Raw genomic sequence first — 15884 nt, forward strand, 5'->3', positions numbered from 1 at the left:
GTTAGTAAAGAATCTGCCTGCAATGCAGGAGACCCCAGTTCATTTCCCAGGTTGGGAAGATCCCCTGGAGAAGGGTAAGGCTACCCTGCTCCAGTACTCTGGCCTAGAGAATTCCATGGAATGCATAGTCCATGGGGTTGCAAAGAGTTGAACATGACTGAGTGACTTTCACTTTCACAAGAAATATTTTAAGGTGAGAATCATACTTCTCCAAGACTCTCAGGGGAAGAACTAGGTAAAGTCAAGGTATTTGCTTTCTTAACAATCTTTAGAAACAGGAAAGATGCTCGTGTTAAATTAAATTCTGGTTGCTTACATGATTGCCAATGAGTCTACAAAGAATTTCAGCTCCTAGAAGCAATGTTGGGGCTTCCCAGATGGTTCTGGTGGTAAAGTACCTGCCTGTCAGTGCAGGAGATTCAAGAGATATGGGTTCAATCCCTGTGTTAGGAAGATGCCCTGGAGAAGGGAATGACTATCCACTCTAGTACTCTTGCCTGGAAAGTCCCATGGACAGAGGAGCCTGGCAGTCTACAGTCCATGGGGTTGCAAAGGGTTGGACACAACTGAACACACAGAGCACAGAAGCTATGTTGCATAATGAAGAGTGAAGGAAGGTTCTCTCAGGTCAAAAGTGAATCACCTGTTGGTGAAGTTTTCTTTCATAGCCTCACCTTCAGTAGAAGGAGACAAAACTTAGTGACTAACTTGGCTATGTTGCTGCTGCTACTTGGCTATAGTCACTTCTAAAGTCTCTTCTGAGGATGGATCAGGGTTAAAATTATAAGCTAAATTCTTCAAAATTTAGTCTAGTGAAAACTTTATTTTATCTTTTAGTAGTCAGAGAATTTGGGTCACTTATCTGTACATTGTGTGGGTCTTTCAAAGAATATGGATTGAAAATAAATTAGTATTTTGTGATTAAAAAAATGCCATCATAATTATAAATTCTTGAGTACTGAGTACATTTTCTTGGTCAATGTCCCAGTGAATGTACCGTACATAAGTGCATCATTTTTCTAAATCAAGTCTTTTGATTTACACACCCACGTGGGAATAAGCCAGTGTGTGTTTGGGTGCATTTCACATGTACCAGATCTTAATCCTCCAGTGTGTGGTTCTTCACTGACAAGGGGAACAGACTTTGCAGGGCTAACTCAATTTAATGCCATGATAAAAACTCATGGAGATTGAGAAGTAAAAGACTGAGAGATATGTAGAAGCCATTGTACTTTCATGTAAATGTGGTGCTAATGTAAACCCTCAGTGTGAAAGGAGCAAACATCAGTAGATCACAAACAGCCTTCAATTAACATATCTATATAAGGGAGGGTAATTAGTGAAAAAGACAAAAATGTACTTTCCAAGAGTTAATAATTTAGGTGGAGATCAATGAAATCTCATGCTTTTTTTTTTTTTTTTAATTTTTATTAGTTGGAGGCTAATTACTTTACATCATTACAGTAGTTTTTGTTATACAATGATATGAATTAGCCATGGATTTACATGTATTCCCCATCCCGGTCCCCCCTCCCACCTCCCTCTCCACCCGATCCCTCTGGGTCTTCCCAGTGCACCAGGCCCGAGCACTTGTCTCATGTACCCAACCTGGGCTGGTTATCCGTTTCACCCTAGATAATATATATGTTTCAATGCTGTTCTCTTGAAACATCCCACCCTCGCCTTCTCCCAGAGTCCACAAGTCTGTTCCATACATCTGAGTCTCTTTTTCTGTTTTGCATATAGGGTTATCGTTACCATCTTTCTAAAGTCCATATATATGTGTTAGTATACTGTAATGGTCTTTATCTTTCTGGCTTACTTCACTCTGTATAATGGGCTCCAGTTTCATCCATCTCATTAGAACTGATTCAAATGAATTCTTTTTAATGGCTGAGTAATATTCCATGGTGTATATGTACCACAGCTTCCTTATCCATTCGTCTGCTGATGGGCATCTGGGTTGCTTCCATGTCCTGGCTATTATAAACAGTGCTGCGATGAACAATGGGGTGCACGTGTCTCTTTCAGATCTGGTTTCCTTGGTGTGTATGCCCAGGAGTGGTATTGCTGGGTCATATGGCAGTTCTATTTCCAGCTTTTTAAGAAATCTCCACACTGTTTTCCATAGTGGCTGTACTAATTTGCATTCCCACCAACAGTGTAAGAGGGTTCCCTTTTCTCCACACCCTCTCCAGCATTTATTGCTTGTTGACTTTTGGATAGCAGCCATCCTGACTGGCGTATAATGGTACCTCATTGTGGTTTTGATTTGCATTTCTCTGATAATGAGTGATGTTGAGCATCTTTTCATGTGTTTGTTAGCCATCTGTATGTCTTCCTTGGAGAAATGTCTGTTGAGTTCTTTGGCCCATTTTTTGATTGGGTCATTTATTTTTCTGGAGTTGAGCTGGAGGAGTTGCTTGTATATTTTTGAGATTAATCCTTTGTCTGTTGCTTCGTTTGCTATTATTTTCTCCCAATCTGAGGGCTGTCTTTTCACCTTGCTTATAGTTTCCTTTGTTGTGCAAAAGCTTTTAAGTTTCATTAGGTCCCATTTGTTTATTTTTGCTTTTATTTCTGAAATTCTGGGATGTGGGTCATAGAGGATCCTGCTGTGATTTATGTCAGAGAGTGTTTTGCCTATGTTGTCCTCTAGGAGTTTGATAGTTTCCGGTCTTACATTTAGATCTTTAATCCACTTTGAGTTTATTTTTGTGTATGGTGTTAGAAAGTGTTCTAGTTTCATTCTTTTACAGGTGGTTGACCAGTTTTCCCAGCACCACTTGTTAAAGAGGTTATCTTTTTTCCATTGTATATCCTTGCCTCCTTTGTCAAAGATAAGGTGACCATAGGTTCGTGGACTTATCTCTGGGCTTTCTATTCTGTTCCATTGATCTATATTTCTGTCTTTGTGCCAGTACCATACTGTCTTGATGACTGTGGCTTTGTAGTAGAGTCTGAAGTCAGGCAGGTTGATTCCTCCAGTTCCATTCTTCTTTCTCAGGATTACTTTGGCTATTCGAGGTTTTTTGTATTTCCATACAAATTGTGAAATTATTTGTTCTAGTTCTGTGAAAAATACTTGATTACACATCGTAAAGGCATTTCAGTGACTTTTATTTGTGTCATACAGCCAGTAATACTACAAAAAGAACCCAATTGTCCAAATAGCCATGTTTCCTTTCATTCATCAGTGCTGACCTTTTCAGCAAAGGTTAGAAAATTTCTAATAAATATTGTAAGGAAAGTATTTCTAAAAAACAAAAACAAAAAAACACCAACTTTAAAACTTTCAAAAAGTTACCTAAGAGGACATTTTAATAATAATATAAATTATAAAAACTTGGCTAAAATTAGACAAATATTAGCTATAAAAATAAATTTTTAATTGAAAAATTTTAAGTAGTATGAGTTTATGCTCAGTTCAGTTCAGTGGCTCAGTTGTGTCTGACTCTGTGACCCCATGGACTGAAGCACTCCAGGCTTCCCTGTTCCTCATCAACTCCCAGAAATTAGTCAAATTCATGTCCTTTGAGTTGGTGATGCCATCCAACCATCTCATACATTTTCGTCCCCTTCTCCTCCCACCTTCAATCTTTTCCAGTGTCAGGGTCTTTTCAAATGAGTCAGTTCTTCGCATCAGGTGCCCAAAGTACTGGAGTTTCAGCTTCACAATCAGTCCTTCCAATGAATATTCAGGATTTATCTCCTTTAGGATGGACTGGTTGGATCACCTTGCACTCCAAGGGACTCTCAAGACTATTCTCCAACACCACAGTTCAAAAGAATCAATTCTTTAGCACTCGGATTTCTTTATAGTCCAACTATCACATCTATACATGACAGCTGGGAAAACCATGGCTTTGATTAGATGGACTTTTGTTGGCAAAGTAATGTCTCTGCTTTTTAATATGCTGTCTACATTTGCCATAGCTTTACTTCAAGGAACAAGTGTCTTTTTATTTCATGACTGCAGTCACAATCTGCAGTGATTTTGGAGCCAAAAAAAAAAAAAAAAAAAAAATCTGTCACTGTTTCCATTGTTTCCCCAACTATTTGCCATGAAGTGATGGAACCAGATGCCACAATCTTAATTTTCTGAATGTTGAGTTTTAAGCCAACTTTTCTACTCTCCTCTTTCATTTTCATCAAGAGGCTCTTGAACTTTTCTTCCCTTTTTGCCTTAAGGGTGGTGTCATCTGCATAGTTGAGGTTATCGATATTTCTCCTGGCAATCTTGATTCCAGCTTGTGCTTCCTCAAGGCCAGCAATTCTGATAGTGTACTCTGCATATAAGTTAAATAAGCAGGGTGATAATGTATAGACGATGTACTCCTTTCCCTATCTGGAACCATTCTGTTATTCCATGTCCAGTTCTAACTGTTGCTTCTTGACCTGCATACAGATTTTACAGAAGGCAGGTCAGATGGTTTGGTACTCTCATCTCTTTCAGAATTTTCCACAGTGTGTTGTGATTCACACAGTCAAAGGCTTTGGCATAGTCAATAGAGCAGAAGTAGATGTTTTTCTGGAATTATCTTGCTTTTTCAATGATCCAACAGATGTGGGCAATTTGAACTCTGGTTCCTCTTCCTTTTCTAAATCCAGCTTGAACACCTGGAAGTTCATGGTTCATGTACTGTTGAAGCCTGGCTTGGAGAATTTTGAGCATTATTTTGCTAGCATGTGAGCTGAGTATAATAGTGTGATAATTTGAGCATTCTTTAGCATTGCCTTTCTTTGGGACTGGAATGAAAACTGACACTTTCCAGTCCTGTGGCTTCTGCCGAGTTTTCCAAATTTGCTGAAATATTGAGTGCAACACTTTCACAGCATCATCTGTTAGGATTTGAAATAGCTCAACTGGAATTCCATCACCCCCACGAGTTTTGTTCATAGTGATGCTTCCTAAAGACCCACTTGACTTTGCATTCCAGGATGTCTGGCTCTTGGTGGGTGATCACACCAGCATGGTTATCTGGGTCATGATCTTTTTTGTACAGTTCTTCTGTGCATTCTTGTCACCTCTTCTTAATACTTTTGCTTTTCTTAGGTCCATAACATTTCTGTCCTTTATTGTGCCCATCTTTGCATGAAAAGTTCCCTTGATATCTCTGATTTTCTTGAAGAAATCTCTAGTCTTTCCCATTCTATTGTTTTCCTCTATTTCTTTGCATTGATTACTGAGGAAGGCTTTCTTATCTGTCCTTGCTTTTCCTTTGGAACTCCACATTCAGATGGGTATATCTTTCCTTTTCTACTTGCCTTTCATGTCTTTTCTGTACTCAGCTGTTTGTAAGGCCTCCTTAGACAACCATTTTGCCTTTTGCATTTCTTTTCCTTGGAGATGGTTTTGATCACTGCTTCCTGTACAATGTTTATGCTCAGTGAACATTTACTAAGAAAATGAAAAAATAAAGAAATAATGTTTAATAATGTTCTATTAGAACATATTTGTATTGACTTAATATCAGCCAGTGTGTTTTGATGTGAATTATCAAAATGAAACATTTTCTAAATCTTTTGGAAATTTAACAAAATAATTTAATTTTAGAAATGCTTAAGTAAATCTTTCAATTTGCAGGTGGTATTCATATTGCTTTTCTATTGTCTGCTACTGACATTAGCATATTTCTCTTAACATATTAAACATAATTTACATATTTAAAGATGTTTTAATGTTTCTAATTAATGTCTTAGTTTACAAAAGCTTTGATATATCAAGGACATTCACTCTTTGCTATTGATGTAAAAAGTTTTTGCTAATTTTTTGTTAATTTTGTTTCATTGTTTAAGTCTTGCTGACAGTCTATGTTTTTTTTTTTTTATTGGTTTCTTTATTTTTGATGTAGTTATATTATTTGAGTGATTAGTGATTATATAGACTTTTAAAAAATTCTGTCTCAAGGTTTTTCCTCATGAACTATTGCTCTTAGGCTCACCTAGAATTGAACATTTATCAACTACATTTTCATCTTCTAGGATGTTTAAGGTTTTAGTAGAATGTGACCAAAGGCAGGTTACCAAAAATTACCCTGTCTCTGAGAAGCACACCATAAACATGCTAGGTCTATATCCTTCTGTTTTGTGCTTTAACCCATGTCACATCTAAACCTCATTTTGTAAAAAGAGTAAGACGAGAATCTCAGTGACTTTTTCTCCAAATGACAATTAATATCCCAACACTATTCATCTGAATAGTAAAATGTTTTTTAATGATTTGAACAGCCACTTTTATCATATTATACTCACATGTTTTAGAGTTGTTTCTGACTTTCTTTTCATATTCATTAATATAACCATTTTCTTTCATCAGGAAGTCACATTTTTAAAATATCTAAGGTTATACAATACTTTTTAATATTTCATAGGCCAATTTTTCCTCAGGATTCCTTTGTATTGAAGATTGTCTTGCCTTTAAAAATGTATTTCCTAATATTTGACATTTGAATGTTTAGAGAAACACAAGCGTAATTTTATAAATACCTTGTACAAATATCATTACTATATAAATTGTGATTTTAAGATAATTATGATTTCCATAATAGCAAACTATCTCATTCAAAAGTCATATGATTCTTTCCACTCACTTAAATTAACATTATTCAATATTTTTCATTGTTTTTTTATTTTCATTTTTCAATTTCATTTTTCATTGTTTTTCATTGTTTTTCATCTAGAGTTGGAGCCTATCTTGCTGACTTCATTTTTAGACAATTTACTTTTAGTTGTGCTGTTTAAATAGGTTCTCTTCTTTATACAATCTATGTGATTTTTATAAAAGAAATTGCATTCCCTTCTTCAGGGCATGTTTCCAACCCAGGGATCAAACCTAGTCTTCAACATTATAGGCTGGTTCTTTACCATGTGACCTACTAGTGAAACCCCTATATATTTATATCTCTATACAAATCTTCCTCAATTTATAATTTATGTCTTGAATCCATTGCAAGTCCAAAATATAGTAAGTTGAAGCTTCATTTAATACACTAACCTATAGAACATCAGAATTTAGCCTAACCCACCTTAAGTGTGCTCAGACTACCTACAATTCGGTAAAATCATCTAACGCAAAGCCTATTTCATAGTAGAGTGTTGAAAATCATATGCAATTTATTGAATACTCTCTGAAAGTGAAAAGTAGAATGGTTTTAAGAGTGTTAGTTGTTTAACTTCGTGATCAATTGGCTGGATATGAACTGCTTCTCACTGCCCTGCCCAGCTTCACAAGAGAGCATTGTACTTCATATTATTGGCTCAGCAAAAGATTGAAATTCAACTTAAGATTTCTACTGAATACATACTACTTTCACACCATCGTAAGCTGAAAGATCAAGTCAAACCATTAAAACACAGTCGGGTACTGTCTCTATATAGTTATATATCAGTTTATTATCATTTTACAAATATTTATATTGGGGATCTAGAATTCCCTTGGTTGTTTGCTTGGATGGTGATTATGAAAGTTTGCAATGTCATCCTAAAAATTTATAAGGAATTACCTAAAAAGTAAAGACTTATTTGTCCTTGAAAGATATTTTCTCTGCAACAATACTTTTTTTGTAAGTATAACAATGTTATCTTGAAGTTATATTTTTCATAAGTATGTAGATACATGAAATTTTTATCATATGAAAAATTCAAAATATATCATTTTTAATAATGATATTTTCTTTAAAGTTTGAGGTCTTAAGTATCTTAAAAAGTATCCAGTGCTTTAAAATTTTCCAGAATGCTTCTCAATATTTATTATTTCCTATGAAAGTATATATATCTGACTAATTTAACCTTTCCAAAAGTCTGATGGTATCAGGATACATTACTTATTATTGGGTCATGATGTTCTGTGGTCATTATATAATGTGTTTTGTTGTAAAGCCATAAATGTTTGTTCTGAGTTAAAACAATGCATTATTTTTTCCTGATTATTCCTTCACCTTCAGCTATTGCTACTTTCAACTGTCTCAGACCGTTTTGATTTGCAGGTTTGTAAAAAGTATTTACAAGTATTGAAAGTATTACAAGTATTGAAGTATTGAAAGTCAGGTAACTAAGCTTGTGCTCTCTCTGCTCAATTATGCCCAACTCTTTGTGACCGCATTGACTTTAGCCCACCAAGCTCCACTGTCCATGACATTTTTCAGCAAAGGTACTGGAGCGAGTCTGCCATTTCCTCCTCCAGGGAATCTTCCCTGACCCAGGGATGGAAACTGTGTCTTCTGAGTTTCTCATTGCAGGTGGTTCTTTACCGCTGAGCCATTGCAGAAGCCCTGTTACTAAGCTTATTAATATTATATTAAAATTACAGTGTGGACTCCCCTGGGGGCTCTAGTGGTAAAGAAACCACCTGCTAAGGCAGGAGATGCAAGAGACCTGGATTGGATCCCTGGGTAGGGAAGGTCCCTTGGAGGAGGAAATGGTAAACCCGCTCCAGTATTCTTGCCTGGAGAATCCCATGGACAGAAGAGCCTGGTGGGCTACAGTCCATGGGATCAAAAAGAGTCATACATGACTGAAGCAACTTAGCAGGCACACACAGTTTTAGTAAAACTGCTCTGTGATACCTGAAGCCCTTTTTACTGAGTTGAATAAAAACCTTTAGCTTCTATATATTTTGTGACATCTATTTTGTCTGTTTAGAAAACTCCTATCATTTTATTCTGTGCAATATTCAAGATAAGTATCATTGCTAAATATTTGAATTATAGATATGGAATAAACCATCTGTAATTTATAATCACATTTGACTGTATGTATGAACAATTCCAAAGATACCTAGAACCACACTTTAGTAACATATTGAGCACTTTTTTTCAGTTTTATATTTTAAGAAAGGAGTTTGCTGTTTATTTTGTCATGAGAAAAACACTTTTGTATTTGTATTGTATCTAATACCTTCTAGTTATATTATTGAAGTTGAAAAAAATATACATTTAGAAATGCAAATTAAAATAAACTGTACTCTATTATTGCTGTAACACATTGCCATAAGAACTTTTTAAAACAAGTACCAACTTTTAGCTCACAGTGAGTCACAGGTCCAAGAAGGCATGTCTGGTTTCTCTGCTCAAGATCTCAAAAGGCTTGAAAGCAAGGTGCTGGCAAGGCTGTATTCTCATCTGAAGCTGGAAGCCATCTTTCAATGTCATATAGTTTACCAAGTGAGAGTTTATGGAAATAGGCTGCTATTTGGCCTGCAGTCACATATTTTAAAGTTGTGCCTCCACTTTACAAGAATTTAAAATAGCCAGTGGTGGTTTCATAAACAGAGGAACCCCAGAGTAACTATGTCTTAAAATAAAATTTCCTTTTTAATCTCTTCCAAATGCATTACTAACCAACACTTCTTGAGCTTAGTTGCTCAGTCGTGTCTGACTCTTTGCAACCCCATGGACTGTAGCCCACCAGGCTCCTCTGTCCATGAGGATTCTCCAGGCAAGAATAGTGGTGTGGGTTGCCATGCCCTGCCCTCCTCCAAGGGATCTTCACAATCCAGGGATCAAACTCAGCAGTCCACTCATTCATATTCTGCTTTCAATTTATGCAATGACAAATATTGTCTTCACTTTAAGGAAAAACACAGAGCAACATTGCTTAGACAGAATGACTTCATCCTTCCTATGACTCAGGAAAACACTAACGGGAAACGTAAAAGGAAACATCAGGACTCAAAAAAAAAAAAAAAAGGTTGATAAATTTTTACAAGTACAAGACAGTTAGGAAGTTTATACAGACAACTAATGAAGTATGCTGGTGAGAAAATTCCTTACAGAATATTATTATTAATAACTTTCATTAGAAAAAGAGCAGGCATATTTTTAACTTCATGATCATTACAAACTAGATAAAATATTTATATTACATGCTGACTAAATGAGGAAATAATTTACTGCCTACCATAGTAAACTCTACAAATCAAGAAATACTTGTTTTATATTACTAAAATTTCTTTACTTTCTTTCTTTTTTTTTTTTTTTTTACTAATCAAAACTAAAGAGTAGAGTGAACATAGACTTTGGTTTCTAGGGTAGGAAAATAATGCCTCCCAAAGATATCTATGGGACTTCCTTATAGCTCAGATGGCAAAAACTCTGCCTGCAATTCAGGAGACCTGGATTTGATCCTTGGGTCAGGAAGACCCTCTGGAGAAGGGAATAGCAATCCACTCCAGCATTCTTCCCTAGAGAGCCCCATGGACAGAGGAACCTGGCAGGTTACAGTCCGTGAAATTGCAAAGAGTCAGACACAACTGAGCAACTGACATGTATGTATGTGTATATGTATGTATGTAAAGATGTCTACAACCTAATCCCCAGGATATATGAGTATGTTAGTTTACATAGCAAGTGCAGGAAAGGGACTGATTGTGAAGGGAATTAAGGTTGCTAATTAGCTGACCTTAAATAGATTGTTCTACATTAACTCAAATTAAATCGGGTGAGTCTATTATAATCACAAGAATTTCTGTCAGAGAAACACGATGTCGCGGGCCCTGAAGATGGAAGGAGAAGTCACAAAGAACATGTGAGGCCTATGCACCACTTCTCTAGAGCCTCCTGAAAGAAAGAGCTGCCAACACCTTGATTTTAACACAAGATCTAATTTGAATGCTTGACCTTCAGAGCAAAGAGATAATGTGTGTTTGTTAGGCTGCTAATTTGAGACTTTTTTTTACAATAGCCATATTAAATTCAAACAACTTTTAAATTTTACATAATGAATATAGGAATGCATTCCTATTTCTGATGTAGTTACTTTAGGATAAAAATATATAGCTTACAGTTGAAAACTGCAGTTAGAGGAAAAACACTGTAAAAAAAAATCCTGCCATGTGTTGAAGTTTAACACATACCTAGTTTGCTTGAATGAGACTTTGAATCTCAAATCAAGTTCTCAATTTCCCCTTTGAATAGCATCATCTTTGGTTGTTCAGAGGCCATTAACTTCACATATTTTCAATGATTTTCTCTTAGAAAGATGACTATACTTTAGATTGCCTGCAGAAAATTTGATCAAGGTTTTGGAGATTAAGAAAATAATTGTTCAGACATTTATTTCCTTGTATACCCAGATCTGCAAAATAAGGGTTTCTTGGCAATGGATTAATTATGATTAGGTTACACTGTTTCTTCTGTCATGATTTGTCAAGAGTTAGTCATAAGAGAGAGGCATTTGCATATAACATACAACTCAGTTTTGAGACGTTCATGGCATTCCAATGCTATTAAGCTTTGAGAATTCAGATGACCTTGAAATTGTTTAAAACTTTAGTTCACCTTGGAATTTCAATTTTTATGCATTTGAATAAAACTTTTAATATAAAACATAAAAAGAATCCACCTACAATGCAGGAGATCTGGGTTCAATCCCTGGGTTGGGAAGATCCCCTGGAGAAGGGAAAGGCTACCCACTCCAGTATTCTGGCCTGGAGAATTCCATGGACTGTATAGTCCATGGGGTCATAAAGAGAGAAAAAAAAAACACAACTGAGAGACTTTCACTTTCATAATAAATACATTTAAGCATAAAATAAGAGATTATTTAAATAATATTGTATGTTAACAAACTATCAAATGACTTTTATGAATATTAAAGTTCATTTTTACTCTAACAATGTTAATAGTACTATAATACTTCATATTTAGCTGTATGAAAATTAGCTCATGTATTTAATAACATCAGAAAGCCAGATTTAGTTCATTCTAACTCAGTATTTTATTATTACTGCTTTGTCACTTTTGAATAAAAATTGAGCATAAATTACACCATTTTTACTTCAATTAGCAGAACTTTTCCTGCCAAATTGTTTATATTTGTTTAGTTCATTGCTTGTTAGGTTCTATGAGACCTCTGAAGAATGTCTTCCCTAGTTTGTAAACTTGTAATAAATTACAAGCAAAATAATTTTTAGTGCATAAATAAAAGTACACAAAATGTTGACTTGTAAATGTAGGGATATTAATCATTAAAGATGCAACATTGATGAATATGAGTCTAAACATTATGGTGAAACACTGAAGCAAGATCAGTGTTTACTGGCTTATAATTTATCATATAAACATTTGTGAATTAGTTCAAGGTTGATATTTTTAATGTGAAATGTTTAACTGGATCCCTTAAAACATATGTCATCAGTGATTTAGCTTATTCTTTCAATTTCAATTTTACTAGTCAGATTCACTGCATTTCTCAAACTTATACATAAAAAGCTTTTAGGAAAGATAAGCTATTTTATTTATATTATAAATAGTTGATAAGGATAAGAGATCATTTTATGTCTCTAAATTCTATTGTTATTCCCTGGATGCATTTTTTAAAAAATAAGGTTAAAAAAAAAAACAAAAAACAAACACACACACACAGCTAACATTTGTTTGCATATCTTAAAGTTGACTTTTAAAACCTTTGTTATTTAAGACATAAGACAAATTTTTAAAGCAATTTGGTAAAGAATTTGCTAAATTAACTTCTCTTCACTCTCAGAAATTATACAGATAGCATGTGTAACTTAGTTATTTAAAAGGACTTTAATATATTTCTTTTTAGGCTAGGCTTATGTTACATTTTTATAGCAAACAATGATAAAGGGAAGCTATAAAATTCACAGAACTGTCATGCTAAATAATGATTCCATTGAGTCAATAGTTTAGTATGAGATCATTATGTAATCCAAATAAGCTGAACATTTGTGTCTACTTTAATCATTAACATCTTCTCTGCCAAGAAGAGAAAATAAGGTACTTAAATTACCACTCCCTTTGTTTTCTTGCCATCTTTTTCTTCAAGAAAAGTGAATGTGACAAGAATGTTTTCATATCCTAATTTGTGCAGTGTCTTGGGAAGATTCTTTTTTGGATTCATAGTAAACAGTGACTCTTTGATTTATGTTTTCTCAGGAGCTACAACCATAGAGAAATATGATCTCAGAACAAATTTGTGGATCCAGGCAGGGATGATGAATGGCAGGAGATTGCAGTTTGGTGTGGCTGTTATTGATGACAAACTCTTTGTAATTGGAGGTCGAGATGGCTTGAAGACATTGAACACTGTTGAATGTTACAACCCCAAAACCAAGACTTGGACTGTTTTACCACCAATGTCAACACATAGACATGGTCTAGGTAAGATTCTTCTTTATTAATATCATTTTTGGAAAGTATTTTAGTGAAAGTTAGGATGTGTGTTCAAATATAGTATTACTTAGATCAATTATCATTAACAAGGTAAGCTGTGAACTAATTTGGAACATATCTATACACACACATATATATATATATATATATATGTTGATGTATATATGTGTTGATATATATATATATATATATATATATATATACACACACACACACACGAACATATAGATAGATAGAGTCTTGACATTTTCCTGTGGTGACCAATGTACGTTAAACTGTTAAAAGAGTGATGTTAAATATGCTGAGATGAAATTTCCTTGGTTTTCATCAATGGATGAATGGAAAAAGGAAATGTGATATATATACATGATGAAATATTGTTCAGCCATTAAGAATAAAGAAATCTTGCCATTTGCAACAACATGGATGGGCTTTGAGGGAATTATGCCTAGTGAAATAAATTAGAGCAAAATAACCATATGACCTCACTTACCTGTGGAATCTGAAAAAAAAAAAAATCATGGATATAGAGAAAAGATTGGTTGTTGTCTGAAGCAGGGATTTGAGAGTGGGTGAAATGGGTGAAGGAACTCAACATTAGAAGTTTCCAGTTGTAACATGAGTAATCATTTTATAATATGGCAATCATTCTGCAAAATATACAAACATCAAATCATTATTTGTACAGGAAACTAATGTGCTGTATCAATTGTACCTCTTTTTCTTAAATAAATAAAAGCAAGGACTTGTAAAAAAATGTATCTAGATGAGTAGACCTCAAGTTATTCCAGTTTTCAAAGTATGTACTCATACAGTATGTAATATTCATCTATTATGAAGATAAAATACAGAACTATCATGGAAAAACCAGAGTAATAGAGTGTGGAAGAAGAAACAGTTAATGTGAATTGAGAAAGCAATTAAGGTGGTTTTCTGTAGCATTAGTGGATAGTCAAATCTAGTTATATCTTTGTATTTAATTGATTCCATCTTGAAAAGTCCATGGGGAGAGGGCAGAACAGATTTAGGAAAAGAGTGACTCATCAACAGGCACCAGAAGTCAATATAATAGGATTAAACTGATCTCCACTAGGGAGTAACCTGGAGATGGGGTGAACTGTATTTGGATTTAGAAGTTCTGGGTGTAAGTTTTCAGTCTGTCATTGGATACTGGCTTGATTTGGGGCCAGCAGTTAAACTATAAGCCTTCATCTCTTCATTTACCACCGATTCAAGGTTATGAATTAGATTGAAATTGGATGATGATAATGAATGTGAAATCACTTGTAAATGATAAAGTCCTGAGCAAATATTAGAAAAAGAGTAATATAATATAGATCCTGAATTTGTGTTTCTCATCGTGTGGATTGTAAGAAGTCCTAGTTAGTTTTTTGAAGACCTGAAATATATCAGATAGTTGACTAAATGCATTTAGTATATTAGTACATCTAATATACATTAGAAAGATATTGAGGTCTAATTGCAAATTTACTGATCCAGACTTTCCTAGGAAAGTAAAATCATAGAGCATTTAAAAAACAAAAATAAATGATAGTTTAACTTTAAGGTCTTCAGCTCTACATTCTAATTCATCTCTGCCATCATCTAAGACAAACTATAAAAATAGCTCTGAACTAAAACCACTTACCTTTCTGTTCTTCTAATTTACCTCCAATTTTATCAGTTTTCTGATTTTTATTTTATTTGCCATAGTTAGTAAATGTCTTGCTTTGTGATATTCAGTGTGATTACAATATTGTCCATGTATCCCATATTATACTCCAAGTGGCAAGAAGCTAAAGTAAAATTTTAATATAAAATAAAAACCCAAAAGAGTTGACCTATATAGCCTTCTCCCACCTAGATTTGGTTGAAAAAAATCCTTACATGATTATATTAGAAAGCCACATGAGTTCTTTGGTTGTTAAGTTGAAGATGTGGTCAAAAACATTTCGTAGCTATCAGTAAATGAAGATTGATTCTTCTGTTGGATAAAATATCAAAACTGTATTCTTGTTAAGTCTGTGATATCAGGGAGTAATGCATCTCTCTAGGGAATGAAACTAATTAAAACCACAATTGCCTCAACATGCTGAGTTTTTATTTTAGCATTATGTCTGTGAAACACATAGTTCTATAAATCATGTCTTCTTTCCCACAACATTTATGTCGTATAAAATTGAATAAGTCATTCTTACAATATACTGTTTGCAAGTAAGTAATTTTAGGAAAAATTGATAAAATAGTTAAATAGCTATTGTTGATTATGGATTTTCTATATGCCATGCTTTGTGTTGTATGTTAAAAAATGATAGGGTTTGTTTTTGTTTGTTTAGTTTTCAACTGAGATAAAACTAAGTGTTAAAGTGTAGAATTTAGTACTTTTGAGTCTATTCGCAGAGTTATGTAGTCATCACCACTATCAAACTTCAAAATATTTTTATCATTCTAAAAAGAAACCCTGTAATCAATAGCAGTCACTCACCATTGTCCCATCTGCCTGGCCCCCTTAGCAAAAATTAAACTATTCTCTGTCCCAATGAAATTGCCAACTCAAGATAATTCATTTAAATAGAATCATATAGTTTGTGCTTTCTGAGTTGTTTCCACTTTTTGATTACTATGAATAAAACTACAATGAACATCCATGTATGTGTTTTTGTTTGAATATATATGTTAAATTCTGTTGGATATGTACATATTAGAAAAGTTGTTGAATTACATCGTAGCTCCATTTAAATTTTGGAA

General features: G+C 34.2%; 1 protein-coding gene across 1 annotated transcript in view; it reads left to right on the forward strand.

Moving 5' to 3' along the window:
• The window catches only part of KLHL1 (kelch like family member 1), a 489854-nt gene that overhangs the window by 367602 nt on the left and 106368 nt on the right, over window positions 1-15884 (forward strand). Inside the window, exon 7 of the mRNA XM_070471593.1 lies at window positions 12900-13124. Coding sequence (XP_070327694.1) covers window positions 12900-13124 — 225 coding nt within the window. The remainder of the gene's footprint in view (window positions 1-12899; window positions 13125-15884) is intronic.

This window comes from Odocoileus virginianus, chromosome 8, assembly GCF_023699985.2.
Source record: "Odocoileus virginianus isolate 20LAN1187 ecotype Illinois chromosome 8, Ovbor_1.2, whole genome shotgun sequence".
In the NCBI taxonomy this organism is placed as follows: Eukaryota; Metazoa; Chordata; class Mammalia; order Artiodactyla; family Cervidae; genus Odocoileus; species Odocoileus virginianus.